Source organism: Protobothrops mucrosquamatus, unplaced genomic scaffold (genome assembly GCF_001527695.2).
Source record: "Protobothrops mucrosquamatus isolate PMUCROS unplaced genomic scaffold, P.Mucros_1.0 scaffold127, whole genome shotgun sequence".
NCBI lineage: Eukaryota > Metazoa > Chordata > Lepidosauria > Squamata > Viperidae > Protobothrops > Protobothrops mucrosquamatus.
In genome coordinates, this window is record NW_015386494.1 from 55,155 (window position 1) to 75,342 (window position 20,188).

The 20,188-nt window shown below is 34.6% G+C and overlaps 1 protein-coding gene across 1 annotated transcript in view; it reads right to left on the reverse strand.

Annotated features, from left to right (window-relative positions):
- RALGAPA1 (Ral GTPase activating protein catalytic alpha subunit 1) overlaps positions 1-16,893 on the reverse strand; it is a gene marked incomplete at its 3' end in the record, with an annotated part of 67,310 nt that extends 50,417 nt beyond the window's left edge. The window contains exons 1-10 of the mRNA XM_015813009.1: positions 16,732-16,893; positions 11,477-11,587; positions 9,896-9,945; positions 8,574-8,631; positions 7,430-7,473; positions 6,623-6,800; positions 5,396-5,511; positions 4,459-4,597; positions 3,174-3,382; positions 2,536-2,775 (exon numbers count right to left, since the gene is read on the reverse strand). Coding sequence (XP_015668495.1) covers positions 2,536-2,775; positions 3,174-3,382; positions 4,459-4,597; positions 5,396-5,511; positions 6,623-6,800; positions 7,430-7,473; positions 8,574-8,631; positions 9,896-9,945; positions 11,477-11,587; positions 16,732-16,837 — 1,251 coding nt within the window. The remainder of the gene's footprint in view (positions 1-2,535; positions 2,776-3,173; positions 3,383-4,458; positions 4,598-5,395; positions 5,512-6,622; positions 6,801-7,429; positions 7,474-8,573; positions 8,632-9,895; positions 9,946-11,476; positions 11,588-16,731) is intronic.
- Between the last annotated feature and the right edge of the window lie 3,295 nt (positions 16,894-20,188).

Genomic DNA, 20,188 nt, shown 5'->3' on the forward strand with positions numbered 1-20,188 from the left:
GACCTAGGGTGAGTTTTAAATAGGGACAATTTTTAACGATTTTAAAGAGCCACAGCTACCAATATTTGGGTTTTAATTGGTTTTTAGTAGGGGAAATTTTTTGTATGATGTTTTAATACGCTGTGAGCCGCCCTGAGTCCCATGGGGAGAAGGGCGGCATATAAATCCTGTTAAATAAATAAATAAATAAATAAATAATGTGCTCTACATGGAGGTACCCTTGAAAAACATTTGGAACCTACAACTGGTGCAGAGTGCAGCAGCGTGGGCAGTCCTTGGGGCCTGCATTGGCTGCCAGTTTGACTCTGGTGCAATTCATGGTGTTGGCTGGGTCCAGCTTGCCCGAGGAACTATCTCAACCCAATGGGACTGGTCTGCTCCACCCATGCGGTCAGAGCAGGTATGCTACGGACCTGTCAGTCAAGAATTTCAGCTGGCATGATCCGGAAGAAGAACCTTCTCTGCCATGGCTCTTGCCCTTTGGAACATCTTCCCCATCCCCACCCAGGTGGGATCTGTTCTCACCCTCCTGACTTCCATAAGAGTCAGAAGACCTGGCTCTGCCAGTTGGCTTGGGGCCCCAATGATGGAATATCACACTGGAGGTGGTTGATGGACCAATAAAAAATTCCACTCCTCCCCTTGCACATCCTGCTCCCTCCCTCCCCATCTTTTGATCATAAATTGTATTTTTATTGTTATTAAACCAATATATTTTTATGATTTTATTGCTTTTAACATTATAAGCTGCCCAGAGTCGCCTTGCAGCAAGATGGGCAGCAAAATAAATAAATAAATAAGCAAAACAAACAAATAAATAAAATAATAAATAAAATAATGGAAATCCCCCCTCCTTTTATGTGTATTATGATGTTGCAAGCCCATGTGAAAGGGCAGAACTTGTGACGCCACAGCCGTGATATTGCTTTTGACATTTTGATGATTTTGTGAAGAATACGTATTATTAATGTGTATATAAATGAAAGCTAGCAGGAAAATTATAATTGCTTTTTAGGGGAAAGATGGAAACAGAAATCAAATAGAAATAAATTAAGAATACCGATATTAATACATAAAAATTAACACATGAATGGCAAAAAGTTGGCAACAGGTCTACCATTCTTGACAGCACTATGGAATAAATAGTTTTATCAACTGTTGTAATGAAAATCCTCATTCAGTAAAATTTCAAATAAAATGCTGTGTTTACTGCATATGGTTACAGTAGATATACAGGTAAGCCCAAAACTTCCATTGCTAAGCAAAACAGTTGTTAAGTGAGTTTTGCCCCATTTTATGACCTTTCTTGCCATCGTTGCTAAGTGAATCACAGCAGTTGTTAAGTAAATAACATGGTTCTTAAGAAAATCTGGATTCCCAATTGATTTTGCTTGTCAGATGGTTGCAAAAGATGGTCACATGACCCTGGGACACTGCAACCATCATAAATACATATCAGTTGCCAAGCATCTGAATTTTGATCACGTGACCATGGGGATGCTGCAGTGGTCGTAAATGTGAAAAATGATCTAAGTCACTTTTTCCAGTGATTTTGTAACTTTGAACAGTCACTAAATGAATGGTTGTAAGTTAAGGACTACCTATAATAATAATAATCTATGATTTGTGTTTATGTTATCATTGTTTTCTTGCTTCTAAAGCTGCAGGCCGCCCAGAGTCTCCCGAGTCATACAGCCTCTAAATCTATAAATAAATAACAGGACCCCTGTTATAGGATATGTAGGATTTCCCCCTCAGCTCCTTCATTTGAAGAAAAAAGTTTATAATGTTTCAGATATTAGACTCAACAACAACAAAATATTCCTAAAGGTTTCGTGACATCTTATCTACTCAGCTAACAAAACAGAAGTTTATGACTGGTAGAGCTGCCGCCCCTATCCAATGACCTGCATCTACAGCTTCAAAAATTTTGTGATGTTATGCTTAATGGAGTATTCAGTTCAGGGAGTATTCAGTTCAGGGAGACTGATACAAATTATTGTAAGTTGAGATTTTGCCTCTGACTATCTATAACAGTGATGGCGAACCTTTTAGAGACTGAGTGCCCAAACTGCAACCCAAAATCCACTTATGCATCGTCGAGTGCCAGGTGGGTGTGGCCCATTGGGTGGGCGTGGCTATGGTGGTAATGGCAGACTGGGTGGGACTAAAAAGTTCAATCAATCAATTCCAACTTTGCAAGTTCTTTTTTTTTCCTACGAGAAGTTGAAACTGACTGATTGATTGAACCTTTTTTTTTTTGTACACGGCGGCGGAAGCCTAAAGCGAAAAAGTTTTATAAAACCCAGCTGAAGGCCTAGGACTGGGGCGACGGCGCCTGTGCCCACAGAGAGGGCTCTGAGTGCCGCCTCTAGCACCCGTGCCATAGGTTCGCCACCACTGATCTATAAATTAGGAATATAATAAAACCAATCTACATTTGTGAACGTTATGTAAAACACAGAACAGATTCTATGATAAACATTGATTCAAACATAAATACTTTTCAGAAACAAAGGATTTTTTTTTTTTTACCTGACGAAATATTTCTGTGAGAAAGTTAACATTACTCCTTTTAGAAGAAAAAACTTTTCGGACTATTTCAATGTCTGTAAGATGCTCCTCATCAATACTGCAAAGGCTGGAGGAACTAGGTTCTCTTTCAGTCAGTGTGCTTGTGTTAGAATGAGATTGTTCAGTTTCTGGATTTCTATCAGATCTTTCAGTGGCGTCACTTCTGCTGTCTTCTCTGGACGCCAAAGTAGCAGCTGCCCTCTGAAACCAAAAATGAAAATGACAAATAAAAAGATCTTTTTTTTTTTTTGGAAGAGGCCTGGCAGGGAGAAAGAAAGATATTTTAGCCATTTATTTCCAGTTGCAAAGCTTATTCTACAATCAGGGGTAGTCAACCTTGGCTCTTTTATGACTCGTGGACTTCAACTCCCAGAATTCCTGAGCCAGCTATGCTGGCTCAGGAATTCTGGGAGTTGAAGTCCACGAGTCATAAAAGAGCCAAGGTGACTACCCCTGCACATTACAGACTGCTGTGAGGATAAAAGAGGAGACCATATTTGCCATCTAGAATTATTTGGGAAAAAAGTGAGAAAAAAATTAAATAAATAAGATCAGCTTTTTTTCCCATTCAGTTGATCATCTCTCTTTCTTGGCTTTACCTGAATATTCTTTGGCACAATTTCCCCTTCCATTCCAGGAATCTGAGGTCCTGCAAGAGGTTTTGGCTCAAGCCAGAAAGACACCAACCATCTGATGACAATAACGCGAGCTTTAAGGAAAGGTTCCTTTGTGCAATACACTGTTTCATTTGTTTCAGTATCTTTCTTCATGATTATATAATGTGGCTTTGGTCTCATCTGAGGCATATCTGCGGGAGAAACAACGATAAGATGAAAAAGATATCAAGCCGAAGTTAATTTTGGATAACTAGTTACCTAAATATGATTAAAAAAATGCACAATGGCCAATATTTAAAGGTTTCAATGCAAACATGTCATAATTCTGCAGAAGGTACGGGACTGAGCTGGGTGATCTCCCAAAAAACCTTCCAATACTTGTATTCTATGAAACATAAGCAAATTATTTTATTTATTTATTCAATGTGTATAGCTGCCATCTCAAATGGCTCTTAATGAAGCAGTTGTAAATATTCTAATATTCTATGTGTGATTCTATTTTCATTCCTTGGGATTAGAAAAGCAGTTAAGAGGAATTAGAGGGACAGAATGGGAGGTACTAGAAGATTTGAGAGCCGAAGGGACAGTAGAATATGCCATACTGGATGTTGCTGAGGAAAGGATGGAGAAAGGATGTAACTCTCCAATCTTACTATATTTGGGATGGTTAGGTTTTGGGGAAACTATTGATTTAATGGACATTCGACCTTAATCAAATGTGACACCTGCTGTATAGAAATTGACAATGAGAGTTGCACTGATCCAAAGAGAATACTGTATACTCATTATCCCATGGACTTGTAAGTTTACACCAAAAATCTTATTGGAATACAAGTCCATATCTCTGATGCAATGTTCTTCAATTAAAGGTCTGTAACTATCTATTCACTGAGCAACCATTTCCCTGAAATGGGTCTCCTTTCTTCTTACAGTAGCAGAAAGTTATCTCAATTGCAATTTAGCAAATTGTTTTTAAAAATAATCAGAAGTTTTTAATCAAATGTAATATTTACTGAAATATTCTTTGCTAAATATGGACCTGTGAGCTGGATCTTTCCTTGTCATCTGCAGGCTTGATAAAAACCATGTGATATGACGCTGCGGTTCTTTATAATGACCCTCAAGTTAATACTGCCCTTTATAATGTCATACTTAATAAAATATTAACTTGCATGAGATACCTGCCACACAAATCAGTAAGGCATTGTTTTTTCATTTCTATTAAAACCAGGAAAATGCTTCTCAAAAACATTTAAATAATGCTTACCGAGTACTGGGTTATACAAGCTGTTTTCCTTACACATATTTGGGAAAATATAAGGCAAGTAATATTTCTTAAAATGTGAAAATAAGAATGAAAATCCCTTTTCTTGATTTTCTCTGTTCTTCCATTCCAGACTTTTGACCTACAATATGAATGTTGGATTATTTATATTTATTTCAGAGGCAGATATAATGCAATTATATATTTCAAATGTATCAACTCTCTATGCTATTAATAGTTATTTTCACTCATTTCCATCTGTTTCCTTCTGCATTTTAGTATGTTCCTATTTTAAGCTGACCAGATTTGTGATTTTATTTCTTCTTAATCTCTGGGTCCTTCAGCAAGATATAGTAGCAGCTCTTCAGTGTGACTGCATCTTGACTGAATTTTCAATAAGATGGGGTTGAAATTCTGACCTTATTTCATTTATTTCCAGGAATCGAAAAACAGAAGCATAACTTCAGGGGCAGGAAAGACAATTACCACCATCAACTTCCCTATCAGAAGGATTGTGGAAGTTTATTTTTATAATATATATTGTGTTTTTGTTTATAATTGTTTATACAACTTGTAAACTGTTTGGGGGGGCTACTATTACCATGAAATCTTAATAAAAATTATTGTAATAAATAAAGATATCTTCTTTCATTTATAGAATTGCTCTTTAAAAAAACCATATTTATGTAAATAATGTGATTAGTAAATAACTAATATAAAGTTATTGTAACATTTATATTCTAATGTACATAATATATATTATATTTATTAATTTTAACCAAACATTTCAATTCCTAATTCTTAAAAATACTTATAAACATAAGTTCATTTTATTAGAGAACAAAGATATCTGCATTAGATTGAATCTTATCCAATTAGTAAATTTGGTTTAAGTTGGAAAACCAATCTCTCTTCCCCCACTCAAATACAACCAACTTACCTGAATTACTAAGTATTTTAAAAGTGCTTCTAAAAAATAGCTTGTCAGATCATCCTGTCCTTTATCTCCTGACTGTGGAGGGACAAGTGGAGTAATTTCTTCTACAGTCACTTGTGCTGTTCAATAATAAATATTAAGATCATTTAAGTTGGCAAAAGCCTAAAATGGAGTTCTATCAGCTTATATACAGTACATAATCACACAATGAAACTTACTTAGATGCAGCATTAGAAGAATATTCAGTTGTACAATTTTGACAACTATGAACTGTAATCTTCAGGATATTATTCATAATCCTGTAACATTTAGGACCATCCCAGTTTCTCTTAAGAATGCATAGATTACAAACATCAGAAATAGTATGCTTCATAATACTTATTGAGAAACATAAAGAGAATACTAGGCTTATTTATTTTATTTTATTTAATAGTCTATTTAATTTAATGTTCTGTCTTTCTGTTCAAATAAGCACTTAATGTGGTTAAGAATAATTAAAATACAGAACACACAGATTTGATGGGTGATTGTGGGGTTGGACTAGAGGCCTTTGCCATAATTCAGAATTATCTATTCATGCTTGTTTTTTTCAGTACGTATCCCATCCCTTACATTCCCACAATCATTCAAAGCCATTAACAAAATATATATCACTGTTAAGTCTCAAGTAAATGTAATGGTTTTTTGTTAACCAAGCAAACCAAATCATGTCTCTTGATACTGTTCCTAAAAGCAAAAAGTCAGTACAGTCCAAGTACAGTTGAAAGCAATGTGAAGTCTCTCTCTTCTACACTTGACCAACTGACCTCTGAAATTCTGAGCATTTATAAGAAGGCATTTGTTCTCAGATGTTAGTTCATGGTCAGGCTCACATCAAAAACAACCAGCAAACAAATAAAACCAAACTGTGCAGATCTTGCAGCACAAATATGAATCTGGTATTCTGTATAAAATGATCCTGACACAGTTGGCTAGTTGATATTTTGCATCAATTAAAGTTCGCATGAAACACATGGAGAATACTTGAGGAGGTTTCAGCCCTCACAAGGGACAGGAATATATTTACTCCTTACTTTATACATAATGACTGACATACTCCAACAGAGCACCAATTTCAAGGATGCAAAAACACTATAAAACTAGGAATTACTTCTGAGTTAATATGCTTGAGATTATAGTAACCCTCACAAATTTATTTATTTATTTAGAAAATGCACCTTTTATACTTACTTTCTTGTACATTTAGCACAGGATTTATGAGAATATCTAGTGTCTGAGGACCATGTTCAGACTGTGGTGGTGGAAATCCAGGAATTAAACAAGAAAACATACACAACTGTTCTTTACTACAATTATTTTGAAGTGCTTGCAACCATAAGAGGAATAGACGGACACCTTCGCGACGAATCTTAAATAATGAAATAAAAAGAGTTTAAATTTCACATTTATTTATTGATAAATTTGAACAGTTCAGTTATATTATTCCAGTGCTAAAATAACAATTAGAGATACTCCCAATACATTAAATGAGACATCTTAAACAAGATTTTTAAAGTTCTGACCCAATACAGGTAGTCCTCAATTTACTATCACAATTGGGACCAAAATTTCCATTGCCAAGCAAGGCAGCTATTATGTGAGTCACACACGATTTTACAATCTTTTTTTGCCATGGTTGATTAGAGAATCACTGCAGTTATTAAGTGAATCATACGATCGTTAAGTGAATCTGGTTTCCACTACTGACTTTGCTTGTCAGAAGTTGGCTGTTAAGGTTGCAAATGGCAATCACATGACCCAGGACACTGCAGCAATAAATACATGCCAGTTGCCAAGCGCCTGCATTTTGATCACATCACTGTGGGATGTTATGATAGTCATAAGTGTGAGGAGTGGCAATAAGTCACTTTTTTTCAGTGCTGCTATAACGTAGAATGGTTGCTAAATGAACAGTTGTAAATCAAGGATTAGCTGTATTACAAAAAATATCCACGTCTCCAGTTCTTAGATTTTATATCTAAAACATTTTAATCATACCTTTAAAGAATTCCCTGTGTGAAGTAATTTCTTTAAAATTAAGCCTGAAAAATAGAAAACAGTACAGTTAATATTCATCCCTTTACAGGTTAAGACAGAACTGTGAGAGTTGTCGGTCAGACTTGATAAAGTCTTTTTAACAAGTCCTTGGCAATCTCTAGATTACTTTTGGTGAGCTTAATTCCAACTGGTAATAGGCTAAATACCAGAAGTTTCAAAAGATCACCTTTTTACCCACTGAATCAGACGAGACCCCTATTTTCCAAACAAACACAACATACACAATAGTATATTCTTGATAGCTTAAAAAAGTCATCTTTTGTGAAAGAAAAAATGTACCACTGATAGATTTTGTATGGGCATTACAAAGGGCATTACAGGATTATACTAATAATAGGAGGTTCATTCTTTATAAAATATTAAGATTGCAATTTAAATTAAATTAATAAACATAAATAATATAAAACCCATATATAAATAAGTATTCATACAGAATCTTATAGAAGAGAATACTTCTAGCTCAGGGTTGAACTGTGGGGTCTTTGGTGCTCTCTGAGCTTAGTTTTTTTTCTTGCAGATGTTTCATTATCAAATTAAGTAATATTATCAGTGCACTGGTAATGAAACAGTTGCAAGAATAAAACCAAGCTCTGAGAACACAAGGAAGGAACCCACAGAAACTTTCTTAACATATTTCAATTAGTTACAAAAGACATTCCTGTAAACTCTTATCAAGAAGTAAATAACTTATGGCCTTCTAGCTATTGCTACATGTAGCTTCCCTAATCTAGGACTGTAGTTCATAATACCTAGAGGACCACAGGCTCCCATTATTTGCTCTAAGGCAATGTCGTCTATCTTTACATGGCTCCTATTATTTTCCTCATCCATACTGGACCCACTATTGATTAATATATGTCTAGCATTGCAATCACACTAAAGAATACCATCATTTCAATAAATCACATGAGATTTATTCACATTAGTTCTGAAATCTCTCTAGTTTTTAGAACTGTCAACCTTTTTCCTGCTAAGACGATAGTGTAATCAAGTTTTTAAATCACATTGACATTAAATTCAAAATAGGAGTCAAGGACAGAAAAATTATTACTAGGCAACGCCTGACTCAAAGGCAAATACATACCAATACTGTGAAATTGCCATCTCTGGTGAATTCTTTCTGGAAGAAGTTGTAAAATTTTCTACAAAACAGAATGAAAACAAATCAATCACTAGGAATGGAAACAAATAGCCAATGTGATAAAATTAAGTAAAATCTATTAAATAAAGTAATACGTAAATTGTCTATATCTAAAACACTAATTGAAGACCATAGTTTCCATGTTTATTATTTCAGTTTTTTATGTCCTGTTCTAGATTCTATTAAGCTTTTTAACTTGAATAAATGTTTTCCATTCCAGTATTCAACATCAGAATAGCTTGAAAAATGCAAAAACTAATCATGCCATTTCACTAATTAAAAATACATATTTTGAAATAATAAAATTGTTACTTTTGTGAATAATCAGATTTATAGGTGCATATATAGGAAACATTAAATTGCTCTGGTTATTGTGAATGCACACATTATAGTTTGCTCTTGTCCCATGCTTAGCCATGATGTATTTTCAGCTCTTTTAATTAGCCATGACATAGCTAATGAACTTTGTGATATAGATGTCTGAAGGCAATTTGGATATTCAAATTAACACACAAATGATATAACATGTTGTGCAAATACATCTACTGTAGCTGCCTACTTTGAGATCTCAAACTCTGAAAATTTGCAACAAATATGTATGACTGCCATGGGGCTAAAGCAAATTGACAATCCAGACTAGTATGAGTTAAGTTTTCTTTTGTGAAAAATCTGAATAATTTCATATGCTGAAAGCAAAAAATGATTTCTCAATATTTATTGTTTAATTCAAATTATTTGAAAATTCCACTTTTTCAAGCAAGCTGAAAGCAAGGAAAGAAATTGTGTATGTGCTATCTATAGTTACTAGAATATAGAATTCTATACATGAAACACACAATTATTGTAATACAAAGAAACCTATGAACAGAAGAGATAGTGTTTACTTTGCAAATATCCACATTTTTAATAAAGTACTTAGGAGTTAATTTCGCATGTTTTTAAATTTGAAGATAATGCCATTAGCAGTAAATCAGAAGTATTTCTGAATACACAAGTTTCTGTTTCACCTAAAACTACTATCTAGATTATGTCTCAAGACAACCCTCTCTACAACTCTCTGTTTTTTGGCATTTGATTTCTGCCAGTGTTGAAAGAGAAAGAAAGAGAAGCTAATTAAAACCTAAAGTGTAAAAAGCATGGAATTATTAGAGAGTAAATTCTGGATTTTTACAAGTTTTCACTTAGGCTATAAGAAAATATATATCACAAATTCACCAAAATAAATTTATATTCATGGTATAGTAGAAGTAATTGTGTATCCATACCTCAAAAATAAAAAGTATAGCATCTAGTTCTTCCCTTTGAGATTTGTGACCTAAACGGAAGAGAAAAGGGTAGGTTACAGCAACTGAAGATTAAATGAAGAAAATACGCTTAGTGCTACGACACAATGAATTCCATTCAGAAAAATATTTTCTTACAATATACTGTGTAAGATTTACACCAGCGATCTAGAGGAAAAGGTAGAACAGCAAGACCTGATCCATTTGATCCTCTCCTAAAAAAAATGGGTTCTGGTGTTTGCTATTCTACCCACTATCTCATAGGTAAAATCAGAAAGCGAGAATCTCTACAAATGGCTAAAAAATATCTGCCATTTTGCCATTTGTAATCAAGTTTCAGTTTATACAACTCCATACTCATTTTAGGTGACAAACTTTGACTAGGCTTTTAAGTAAGAAGTGCAAACTCTGATTGCCACCTATCTGCTTTAGTATTCTTTTCCCCCCCAATGTTGTTGATATAAGAATTTTTAATGATGGATCAACAAGTTCATAGAGAGAGTCTTCAACTTATAACCATTCATTCAGCAACCATTCAAAGTTACAATGGCACTGAAAAAAGTGACTTACGACCAGTGCTCACACTTACAACCATCTCAGCATCCCCCCAAGGTCATGTAATCAAAAATTCAGGTGCCACTGGCATGTATTTATGATGGTTGCAGCATCTCTGGATCATGCAATTGCCATTTGTGACCTTCCCGGCCTGCTTCTAACAAACAAAGTCAATGGGGGAAGTCAGATTTGCTTAGCATGGTTCATTTAACAACTGCAATGATTTGCTTAACAACAAAGCAAAAAAAAAAAGTCATAAAATAGGGCGCAACTCAATTGTGGTCATAAGTTGAGGACTATCTGTACTGAAATGAAACTGACATGTAGTTTAAATATAAACTTTTGTTTGTCTGAACAATTAGAACTGAAAACAAGTAAATTGAAGTCATACTGATATTCACAAATCAGTGAACAGGTTTTTTTTAAAAAAAATCAAATTATCAGGTTTTAATTACTGAGTAAATATTGGCAGGGAACTTTTGATGGCTAAACCACAATAATGTGCTCAGTTACAAAACTGACGTATTTGTTTTATATGCTGCTTTCTTTTCAGAAGTTCAAGGTTGAAAGAATAGAGCATTATGTATACTACCTTGAATTGTACAAAATAAAGGCATAATAAACCAACTAATCAGAACACAGCACTCCTATTTTCCCCAATATCAACAATATCAACTTGTGAGGTAGGCTGAGCTAATAGCATGTTAATGGTTAATAGTCATCCATTAAGTTTTCAGGACAAACCTGAACCGGGCCACCGCGATACCAATCCAACACTTATATCACATTGGTTCATTATCATAAGTAATGTTTTACTAATACGTATTAATACAGCCATAAAGTAGTGCCTTATTAATGTGTATCAATAGGATTAATCATAGCAGTAAATAGTTCTAAACTGAAATGTTTTGGTAAATCTTCTCAATAAATTCTGTTTATACAAAAAAATTATACATTTCAAAAACCAGGACTACAAATGGAGATTATATATTTAACTTGGGTTCTTACCTTTCTGTTTCAGACTTATTTCAATAGTCACAAAATTTTCAAAAAACACATAATATATGTGTGAAAAATGTAATTCAAAAAACTGCTTAAGGTCAATAGATTCTGAATTCTCTGCAAAATAAGTAGGACATAATGTTAATGTATATAATGTTTTAAAACAAGCTAATTAATGAAAATATGCTAATCAATATAGAACAAAAACTTTTTACAAATAAAAATAAATTTATAAAAGTATTATGGTATATTTTAACAGTATATAAAACAAGGCTTTCATGGAACAACGGGAATTTATTTATTAGGGAAAATATATGAAAATAGTTTTATCTTCTATGTATAAGCTAATACATACCGTATCACATTTCAGATATTAGCAATCATAAGCTTAGTGCTGATAGGCTATAGCTCATGTTCTCACCACTCTAATATGTTATTGTGTATAAGCGAGGTAATTATTTAGTAAATAAAACAGCAAAGCTCTACAGTCCTATTAATTTAAGAGGCACTAGGCAAAACAACTTTAAATAACAAGTTCATTTGTTTTGTCAAACTTGCAATAAAATTGAGGTGTATGTTTTGACGGGCTGAAGATTTAATTTGCCCTTTGATGATATATAGGAGAGTATTGATAAAACAGGCATGGCTAAGACAAACTAAATTTGTTTTACTTTAATTTTTCATTCTGTTACATTATGGAAGCAAATCTTTCAGAGACCTCAGTTATGTACCTCTGACTGAAAATATGATTAATAAATTAAACTAATTTCCTACCATATAAATAACAAACATAGCTATAGAGTAGATCATTTTGTAATATAATCATAACACAATACGTTTTCCCAAGATTTGATGTTTGGTGTTAAGATTACCATCAACTTCTTTGGTCTAAAATTAAAATTTCTTAAAATTTGAAGATTCAATTACAGTTATATGAACTAACTGAGCCTTAGGATTAATACCAAGGAACTCAAAAATGTCCTGCCATTAAGATAAATCGGGACTATTTATTTATTTTACACATGAAGTTGAATTTTATTTATTTTCCCAACCCAAAGAAATATTGGCAAAAATATTTCAAATATTTCATTTGTTTTATTTCATTCTCTTCATGCTTTAAAACATACTTCGCTGTATCAACCTGACTGTTTTTAAAGTGCCCATGAGCACATAATTCTTCAGGAAAAGGAACATCACAATTAATAAAATCAGAATGAATATTTCTCCTGTAATGTCTTATGGAATTTCCATATTCAGAACTATAATTTCCTATGCAGTACAGTGTCTTTATATCTTCTATCTCTTTTAGACTTTTTAAAATTATTTTTTGATAAATGGGAACAAAATTTGAGAGCATGTTTCATTTATCTTGAGTGTTTTATCCAACATGTTAATTTTCATTTTTAACATTATAGACATTTGAGCATTGAAGACACTCACCCGAATATCAAATTAATAAAATAAGCTAATATGCTGATCACTTTTGATAGTATATTTCAAATAATTGTCTACCAGATCAAATCTATTGTAAAAAAAATAAATATGATTTAGACAGTGTGAATTTCTATAAAGAGATGCCTTTGAACATGTGTTTCTCTTTTTAACCTATATACGATATATAAACAAAAAAGTTAAGATTTGTTTTAAAAGTAGTTCATTAACTAGAATGCAGAGTTATTTTATCAGTAACTCTGGCAGGCTTTATATAAATGCAGGACAATTTTTTTTAAAGAAATAAAACTTAAAACATTTGCAAATTATGCAAAATCCTTGTATGAAGATTAAAAAATGTATGCTCCTAGTAGCGTAAGGCCTTATGTAGTCTCTGAAAGAGTAAGCCAAAATATATATTAGCTCAAATGTCTCAAGATACATGTTAATACTAATACTATGCAATCACTTGCATAAAGTCTTGTTTTACAACTCAATAAGTTTTAATCCACATCCCTTTTGTAAAATGTTTTCCATTAGGTTTTTTTCATGAATTTGCAGAACCATACTACTGTCAAAATCTCTTCTAGTGGGATAGCTTTAAATTCTATCAAATAATTATTTTAAACAAACTCAGGAACTAAAATTCATTCAGAATATACCTGTCATATGTACTTTTTTCTTATTTGAATCTTTCAAACAAACGTAAATAGCAAGTATGCATTCAAATTTGTAGCTGTCATGTTTTATTTTGTTCCATGTAGAAGTTATGCCAGCTTCTATTCTTTTTTATAAATTTATTGAATTTGTATAGCTGCCCATCTCAATTACATATGACTAGGAGCATATACAATTTAAAGTGGAACTAAACAATCAACATAAAACCTGTTTTTTTTTCTTCCCTTCAATTATGTGCAATTCCTGGAGATTGCCTGGACAAGTCCCTGCAGTTGTCTTGGCAAGTTTTTAAGAAATTGTTTGTCATTGCCATCTTCCTAAGGCTAAGAGATAGTGACTGGCCCAAGGTCACCCAACCCGCTGGTTTTGTGCCCAAGACGGAATTAGAACTCATAGTCTTTCAGTTTCTAGCCTGATGCTTTAACTACTACGCAAACTGGCTCATTACAATTCAGCCAATAAAACCTATTAAAAACAGTTTAAAATATAATAACAAAAAGACAGGGAAAAGTCCGGTCTAAATTTATATCAGCCGTTTAACAAGCTCCATGCTTCTGTGGGATCCCCAGGCTCAATGGCAAAACCAAGTTTTGAGAGCTTTCCAAAATTGAAAATAAAATTTGACAAGAGGTTGTTAAACACTTGCATTTATTGATATACATATATAAGTAGTCCTCATTTAGTGACCAAAATTAGTACTGGCAACTCTACTATTAAGCAAAGTGGTTGCTAAGTGAAAACGTGACTACACTTATCTTATCAGCAACCTTTTGCTTTATAGATCTGTGACGGTCATAAATGCAAGGACTGGTAATAAAGTTCTTTTCTCATCATCAACTAAGAATGGTTTCTAAGTGAGGCAGTTGCTGAATGAGTACTACCTATATATTGAAACCTGATGGCCAGAGTACTGAAGATTTTGTTAAAAATAAGAAATAGAAACAGAAGAAGCTTCTACATGATGTCTACTTATTTTAAAATTTCAAGACTTAGAGGAATAGCTTATTCCATATGTCTGTCCTGAAGACCATGTACAGAGGCACCTCAAATCTGCAGAACTGGTATGGGAAGGAAAGCTTTTCATTAGTGGCTCTGTTTTGTAATCACTTTCCTAAAAGAAATACATCTAATGTTCATATTATATTGGAGAAGGGATCTTACATTGCTAATTGCTATATTCTTTTTGTGTCTGATTTTTATAAATTAAATAATACATATTATTAAATGACTAACATAATAAATAAAATTGCATATTAAAATTAATACAGCAATTTGGCTTGTCCAAATGGTATATTTTATAAATAAAATTTGCCCTAGGGAATGCCTCTGTTAAACATATTGCCTATTATTTAATTATTTAGAAAATGTAAACCTTACACACACACTGAATGGCCGTAGCTGTTTACAATGTACAGCAAAATGTGTATAAGTAATAATAGATATATAATGCAAAATACAAATAATGGCATTAAAAGACATGAGAAATGTGTGATATATACCCTTTCTTAAACTGTAGTAAGGACCACATTTCCCTCAACTTTGATGCTAATTTATGCACATAATAAAGTTCCTAACATGGAGAAAACTGAATGTTATTGATCTCAAAACATACATGTTTCTACATGTATTGTTTTAATTATATTCATTTTATAAAACATTCTTCTTAGAAGTGGAATCTGCAGAAATACATTTTAAAGTTTACAGGAAATTCAGTAAACAATTTATTTCATTCAAACACTAATGCCTATCTTAGAATGCAATGCTATAGCCAGTAAAGGTTCTACTTTTACCACCAAATCTAAAAGCCAAACCAATCCAGAATGTATATGTTATGTAAGTTTAATTGGACTGACAAAACTACATTTAGATAGGCCTATTCTTCATCTGACTGTTTTATTGCTTGAAACAATTGTCAAGAGAGATTGTAGAATCTACTTTTCAACAAACTATATTCATTTTCTTGGTAATGACATTCTTGTAACATTACAGAAAATGTTATAATTCAATAGCAGAACATATGCTTTACATTCCAAAAATTCTAACATCAGCTACTGGAATCTCCAGATAACATTGGCAAACATTTTATCTGAAAACTTATCTGAAGCATTAATTACTTGTTGTACCAACAATCAGATGCTTTATAAGGCAACTTTCTCCTATTCCTTATCTATTAAGAATAATTATAGTGTATAAATCCTTATCATAAAGCAAAGTCACAATACTCCACCACCCCAGAATTCTACGCAAATATAAGAATCAAGATTAATTAGATTCCATGCTGCTGAAGCCAAAGTTTTAGTAAATGTATTTGTCTTTAAGATGTCAAAATATTCTTGTCTGACCCAACAGCATAATACAGCAGCCTTTCTGGAAATTGTCAGAAATTGAAACAGTGATCAGAAGAAACAGTAAACTGTTCATTAAATTGAACAGCACAGAGAAACAAAGACACGCAAAACAAATCTCAGTATAAGGGACTGCCCAGGTGGACACTTCATGCAACTACAAAAAAAACCCCAAACAATCCAGATCAAACAGCATCTCTTTCTCTTTTAGATGTCTGAAGCATCAAAAAGCAGGGCAGCCTTTTCTGCAATCTAGACAACAGGTGCTAGAAGTTGTATAGCTGTATGCTGTATAGGACCTTCTATACCACAACAACGAAAGCTTCTAAATCGAGTTGAGAAAAGCACATCCTATCATATTGGAAAGTAGAATTAACTATTATGGCAAGAGAAGCAGCAGGGAGTCTACCTCGTCTTGACATAGTGAGATAAACAGGGGCCGATGCATGCAAAACAGATAATCTCAGCTCATTTCAGGTATCTCCTCCCTGCCTTTGGCCTCCCATCTTGCCCTCAGTTGTCATGCCAACAAAGACTTGGAGCTTCTTCGGCTCATCTCAGGGAGAAAAGCACCGGTTTTTCACAGCCCAAAGCATGTTGACATCTGGTTGACATCTGGTTGACATCTGGTCAGCTGAAATGATTCTCCTCAAAAAGAAGTAAAATGCTGTATAGGAAAAAGTTCCCTGCGCAAAACAGGATTCGAACCTTCCCACGGGCTACAACTCAATCCAGAGAGAGAGAGAGAGAGAGAGAGAGACCCTGCGTCCCACCCCCTCCCACCTAAGGCCGCTTTCCCCTTCTCACCAATAACCACGCGCAGGTGCTTCAGCCGGGTTAGTGGGTCCTTGCGGGTATCCAGCACCTTCTGGGTGGATTTCCGCACATCACCGTGCGGTTTCTTGGAGAACATCCCGACTGCCGAGCGCTCGGGGACGGCCCGTCGGGGTTCCTGATTCTTCGGCTGTTGGTGGCACCAATCGCCGCCGGGACACCCCCCTCCCCCGAAAGCTAGGGAGGAGAGAGCTGCGGCCTTGAAATCCGCCCCCCCTCCCCAATTCGGCTTTCCCTACATAGCCGAGGCGCCGCCTCGAGGCTTCGAAGCAGGGGGTGCGGTCGGCGCAATCCCAGCGAAGGGCAGGACTGGAAGAGGGGTTGGCGGGTGGGTAGCTTTAGGCTTCCCCCCCGCGCAACATCGCCTTACTCCTCCTCCTTCCCTACGCCCCTCGGTGTTGGTCTTCTTTCACGACAGCCGTCAGGCGCGATTTCGAAGGTCCCCATGGCAACTTCTTTCCTTCAACGTCATAACCGGAAGACTCGGAGGGCTGCTTTTTCCGCCTCTGCTCCATCGTCGCTTGCCTTTTAGGTCATCGATAGGCTTTGTTTTTGTGGATTTGTGTATGTGTTGGGGCAGTGATTAATATTTATATGTAAGGGCATAGGTATATACATATGTATGTATATGGCGTGTTTATATGTATGTTATGTATGTGTACACTTTTGAGAGCAGGCAACAGAATTTCCTTTTTAATGTGTGCCAGTGTGCCCACAGTAAAAAAAAAATGACAATAAAGGTTATCTATTTATCTATCTAGTCTGGAATTCTGTTTTGCTCTTAGGAAGTCCCTTCTTTAATGATTCTATGCTAACGTTTTCCTTTTTTAGAAACGCAAAAGTCTAGACAACAGCCTAATAAAAGTGTTTCGTAATGATATACAACTCCGGAATTCAATATATAAAAATTGCCAGGAAAAGAAAAAATTTGAAGCACAGATTATTTTTATTATTGGAATAATGTGGACTACAATATAGGATTTGCAAAAAAAACCGGAGCGATCACTCGATGGAAGCACAGAACCAGAAAAACTCTCTGCTGCCATCTTATGTTCCAGATTATATATTCAGAGTTAAATTATTCAAATCAGGTCTATGGAGCTCCAATCATGTGGCAGGTCCTTTGTTTTAAAAAAACATTTGGTAACTCTTATAAGATATAAAAAAACCTCCCAAATGTAAAAATCATCTGAGAGAATTCACTCTATATCCACTCTGCCCCACAGCAAATGATATACTATAGTGCAGCAGACAATATAGGGTACGTTGTTGCACTGGTATAATCAATCCTCTCTATCCTCTTACAGTGTGGACAGAAATTGGGTGAACAATTTTCAGGCTTTATTAAGCTCTCTGGGAGTTTAAATGTGGTTCCTGATACTAAATATGCCACTATATATGGCAAATAGTGACATGTACAAATGTTGGTTAGTCAAGATTTGAATGTCTTTTTCTTTCCTGGGAAATATAAATGCTTGTTTGTTTGTTTGTTTATTTATTTCCAGCCTTTGTTGTTTTTACAAATAACTCGAGGCACTGAATATATCCAACCCACTCTTCTCCTATTTTCCACACAACAACAACACTGTGAGGTGGGCTGGTAATGATCCATTACTGTGAAATACAAGTGTGTGTGTGTGTGTGTGTGTGTGTGTGTGTGTGTGTGAGAGAGAGAGAGAGAGAGAGAGAGAGAGAGAGAGAGAGAGAGAGAGAGAGAGCTTTACTAGGTAGTCTTTTCTCTACCTGTTGACTGACAATGAATGCATCTGATTAAAAGGGACTTACCCTGCTCCCTTGCTGGAAACAACTGCTAAATACCATCCATTTGTGTTTTCAGGTGAAGGAGAAGAAAAATAAGTAGACTTATGTTATGAAGGTGGTTAATGGTAATTTATTAAAATATTTCTGCTTTATTTTAATAATAGTAGCATATACTAGTTCATAAATTTGCACATAATACTCTAGTAATACAGATGTGTGATCTTAGCACATCCTTCAAAATACTTCAATTTTTTATATACATAATTTTTTGGAGAGATGAATTATAGTTTCAGATTAAGATGTATGGGGTTTGAATATAGATATCTATATTATATTTCTCGTCCATACAGCATATAGCTTTCTCTAAAATGGTTGTGGTTCTATTGATTTTCATCTATGATACCTTATACCTTTATTATTCTACTAGTAATTCCCTCCCATTAAAGCCCAAGCACACATCACAGTAAAGAATGTGGTCACCAAAGTGACTATACAATATAATATGAGTTGGGGTCTTCCTATGGCAGTGACAACTTTTTCCTCCAAAATTGACTTAGCTTAATTATTACATGGGGAAAAAACTACAAAACTATTAAATTTTATTTCTGTTAATCCATTTCAAGTTATAAGCTATATTAATACAGTTCTAAATGAGTTGATTCAGATGGTGTATTAACATTAATTTGCCATCTTTTATCCTTTTTTATGTTTTATTGATTTTAATAGTTTTCTTGATTGTTGTGAGCAACCTAGAGCGGTTGAAAGTTGTACAGCATATATTGGATATGCCTGTCGCTTTGAGTTATTTGTAAAAATAACAAAGATGGGTTACCTTTGTTATAAGAGTCAATTTTAAGGGCTACAGAAGAGATTTTTTAAAAAAATGTTTGTTTAGAATAACTGTAGATCTATTCTTTTCCATGGGCTTTCTTATAGCCAAAGTTGCTTTGGGTTGCAGCTCAAAAATATAATGATCACATAACTGTGGGACACTGACAGTTGTAAATGCAAGGACTGACCATAAATCATTTCAGCACTGCTGTAATTTGAATGGCTGCTAAACAGGGCAGTTAAGTGAGCTCTTCCTTTATCTGGATTATCAAATTAAAAGTAATACTAATATTGAAAACATGGAATTCTGCAATATGCATTTGTTTTATGTGAACATCTTTACCATTTTGGGAAGTAGGTTCATCTTAAAAATCAATTTACTCGGTCTAAAAATAAAAATATTTCAAAGTAATGATTTTGAGTATTTTCCAAGCTGCTGAAAAAAATTAGGAGTTAATCAGTCCTCGCAAAACAATCCCCCAGTCCTTCCCCAAATTTTCTGTATTTGAGATTGGCCCTCACATCTCTGAGGGAGACATGGTTTTATGCCTCAACGTGGTAGCACAAACCAGCCAATTGCTAGTGGCAAATCGTGATTAAAAAAACCTCCGCTCGGGGTGTTACGGGAATATCTCGGCCCAAAAGGGACACAGCAACTCACTTCGGCCTCTGGAAGCGCTATTGAGCTTAATTCTTTCAGCTACAGAATACAGAGAAAGTGAGCTTCTCAGAGGCAAGAAGAGTAGTAGACGCTGCCTTCTCCCCCGCCTTGTACTCTTCCCCCCTTTACCTAAATGCAGCAGTCCTTGAAGGAGGATGTTCCCGAAAGCTTCCAGCC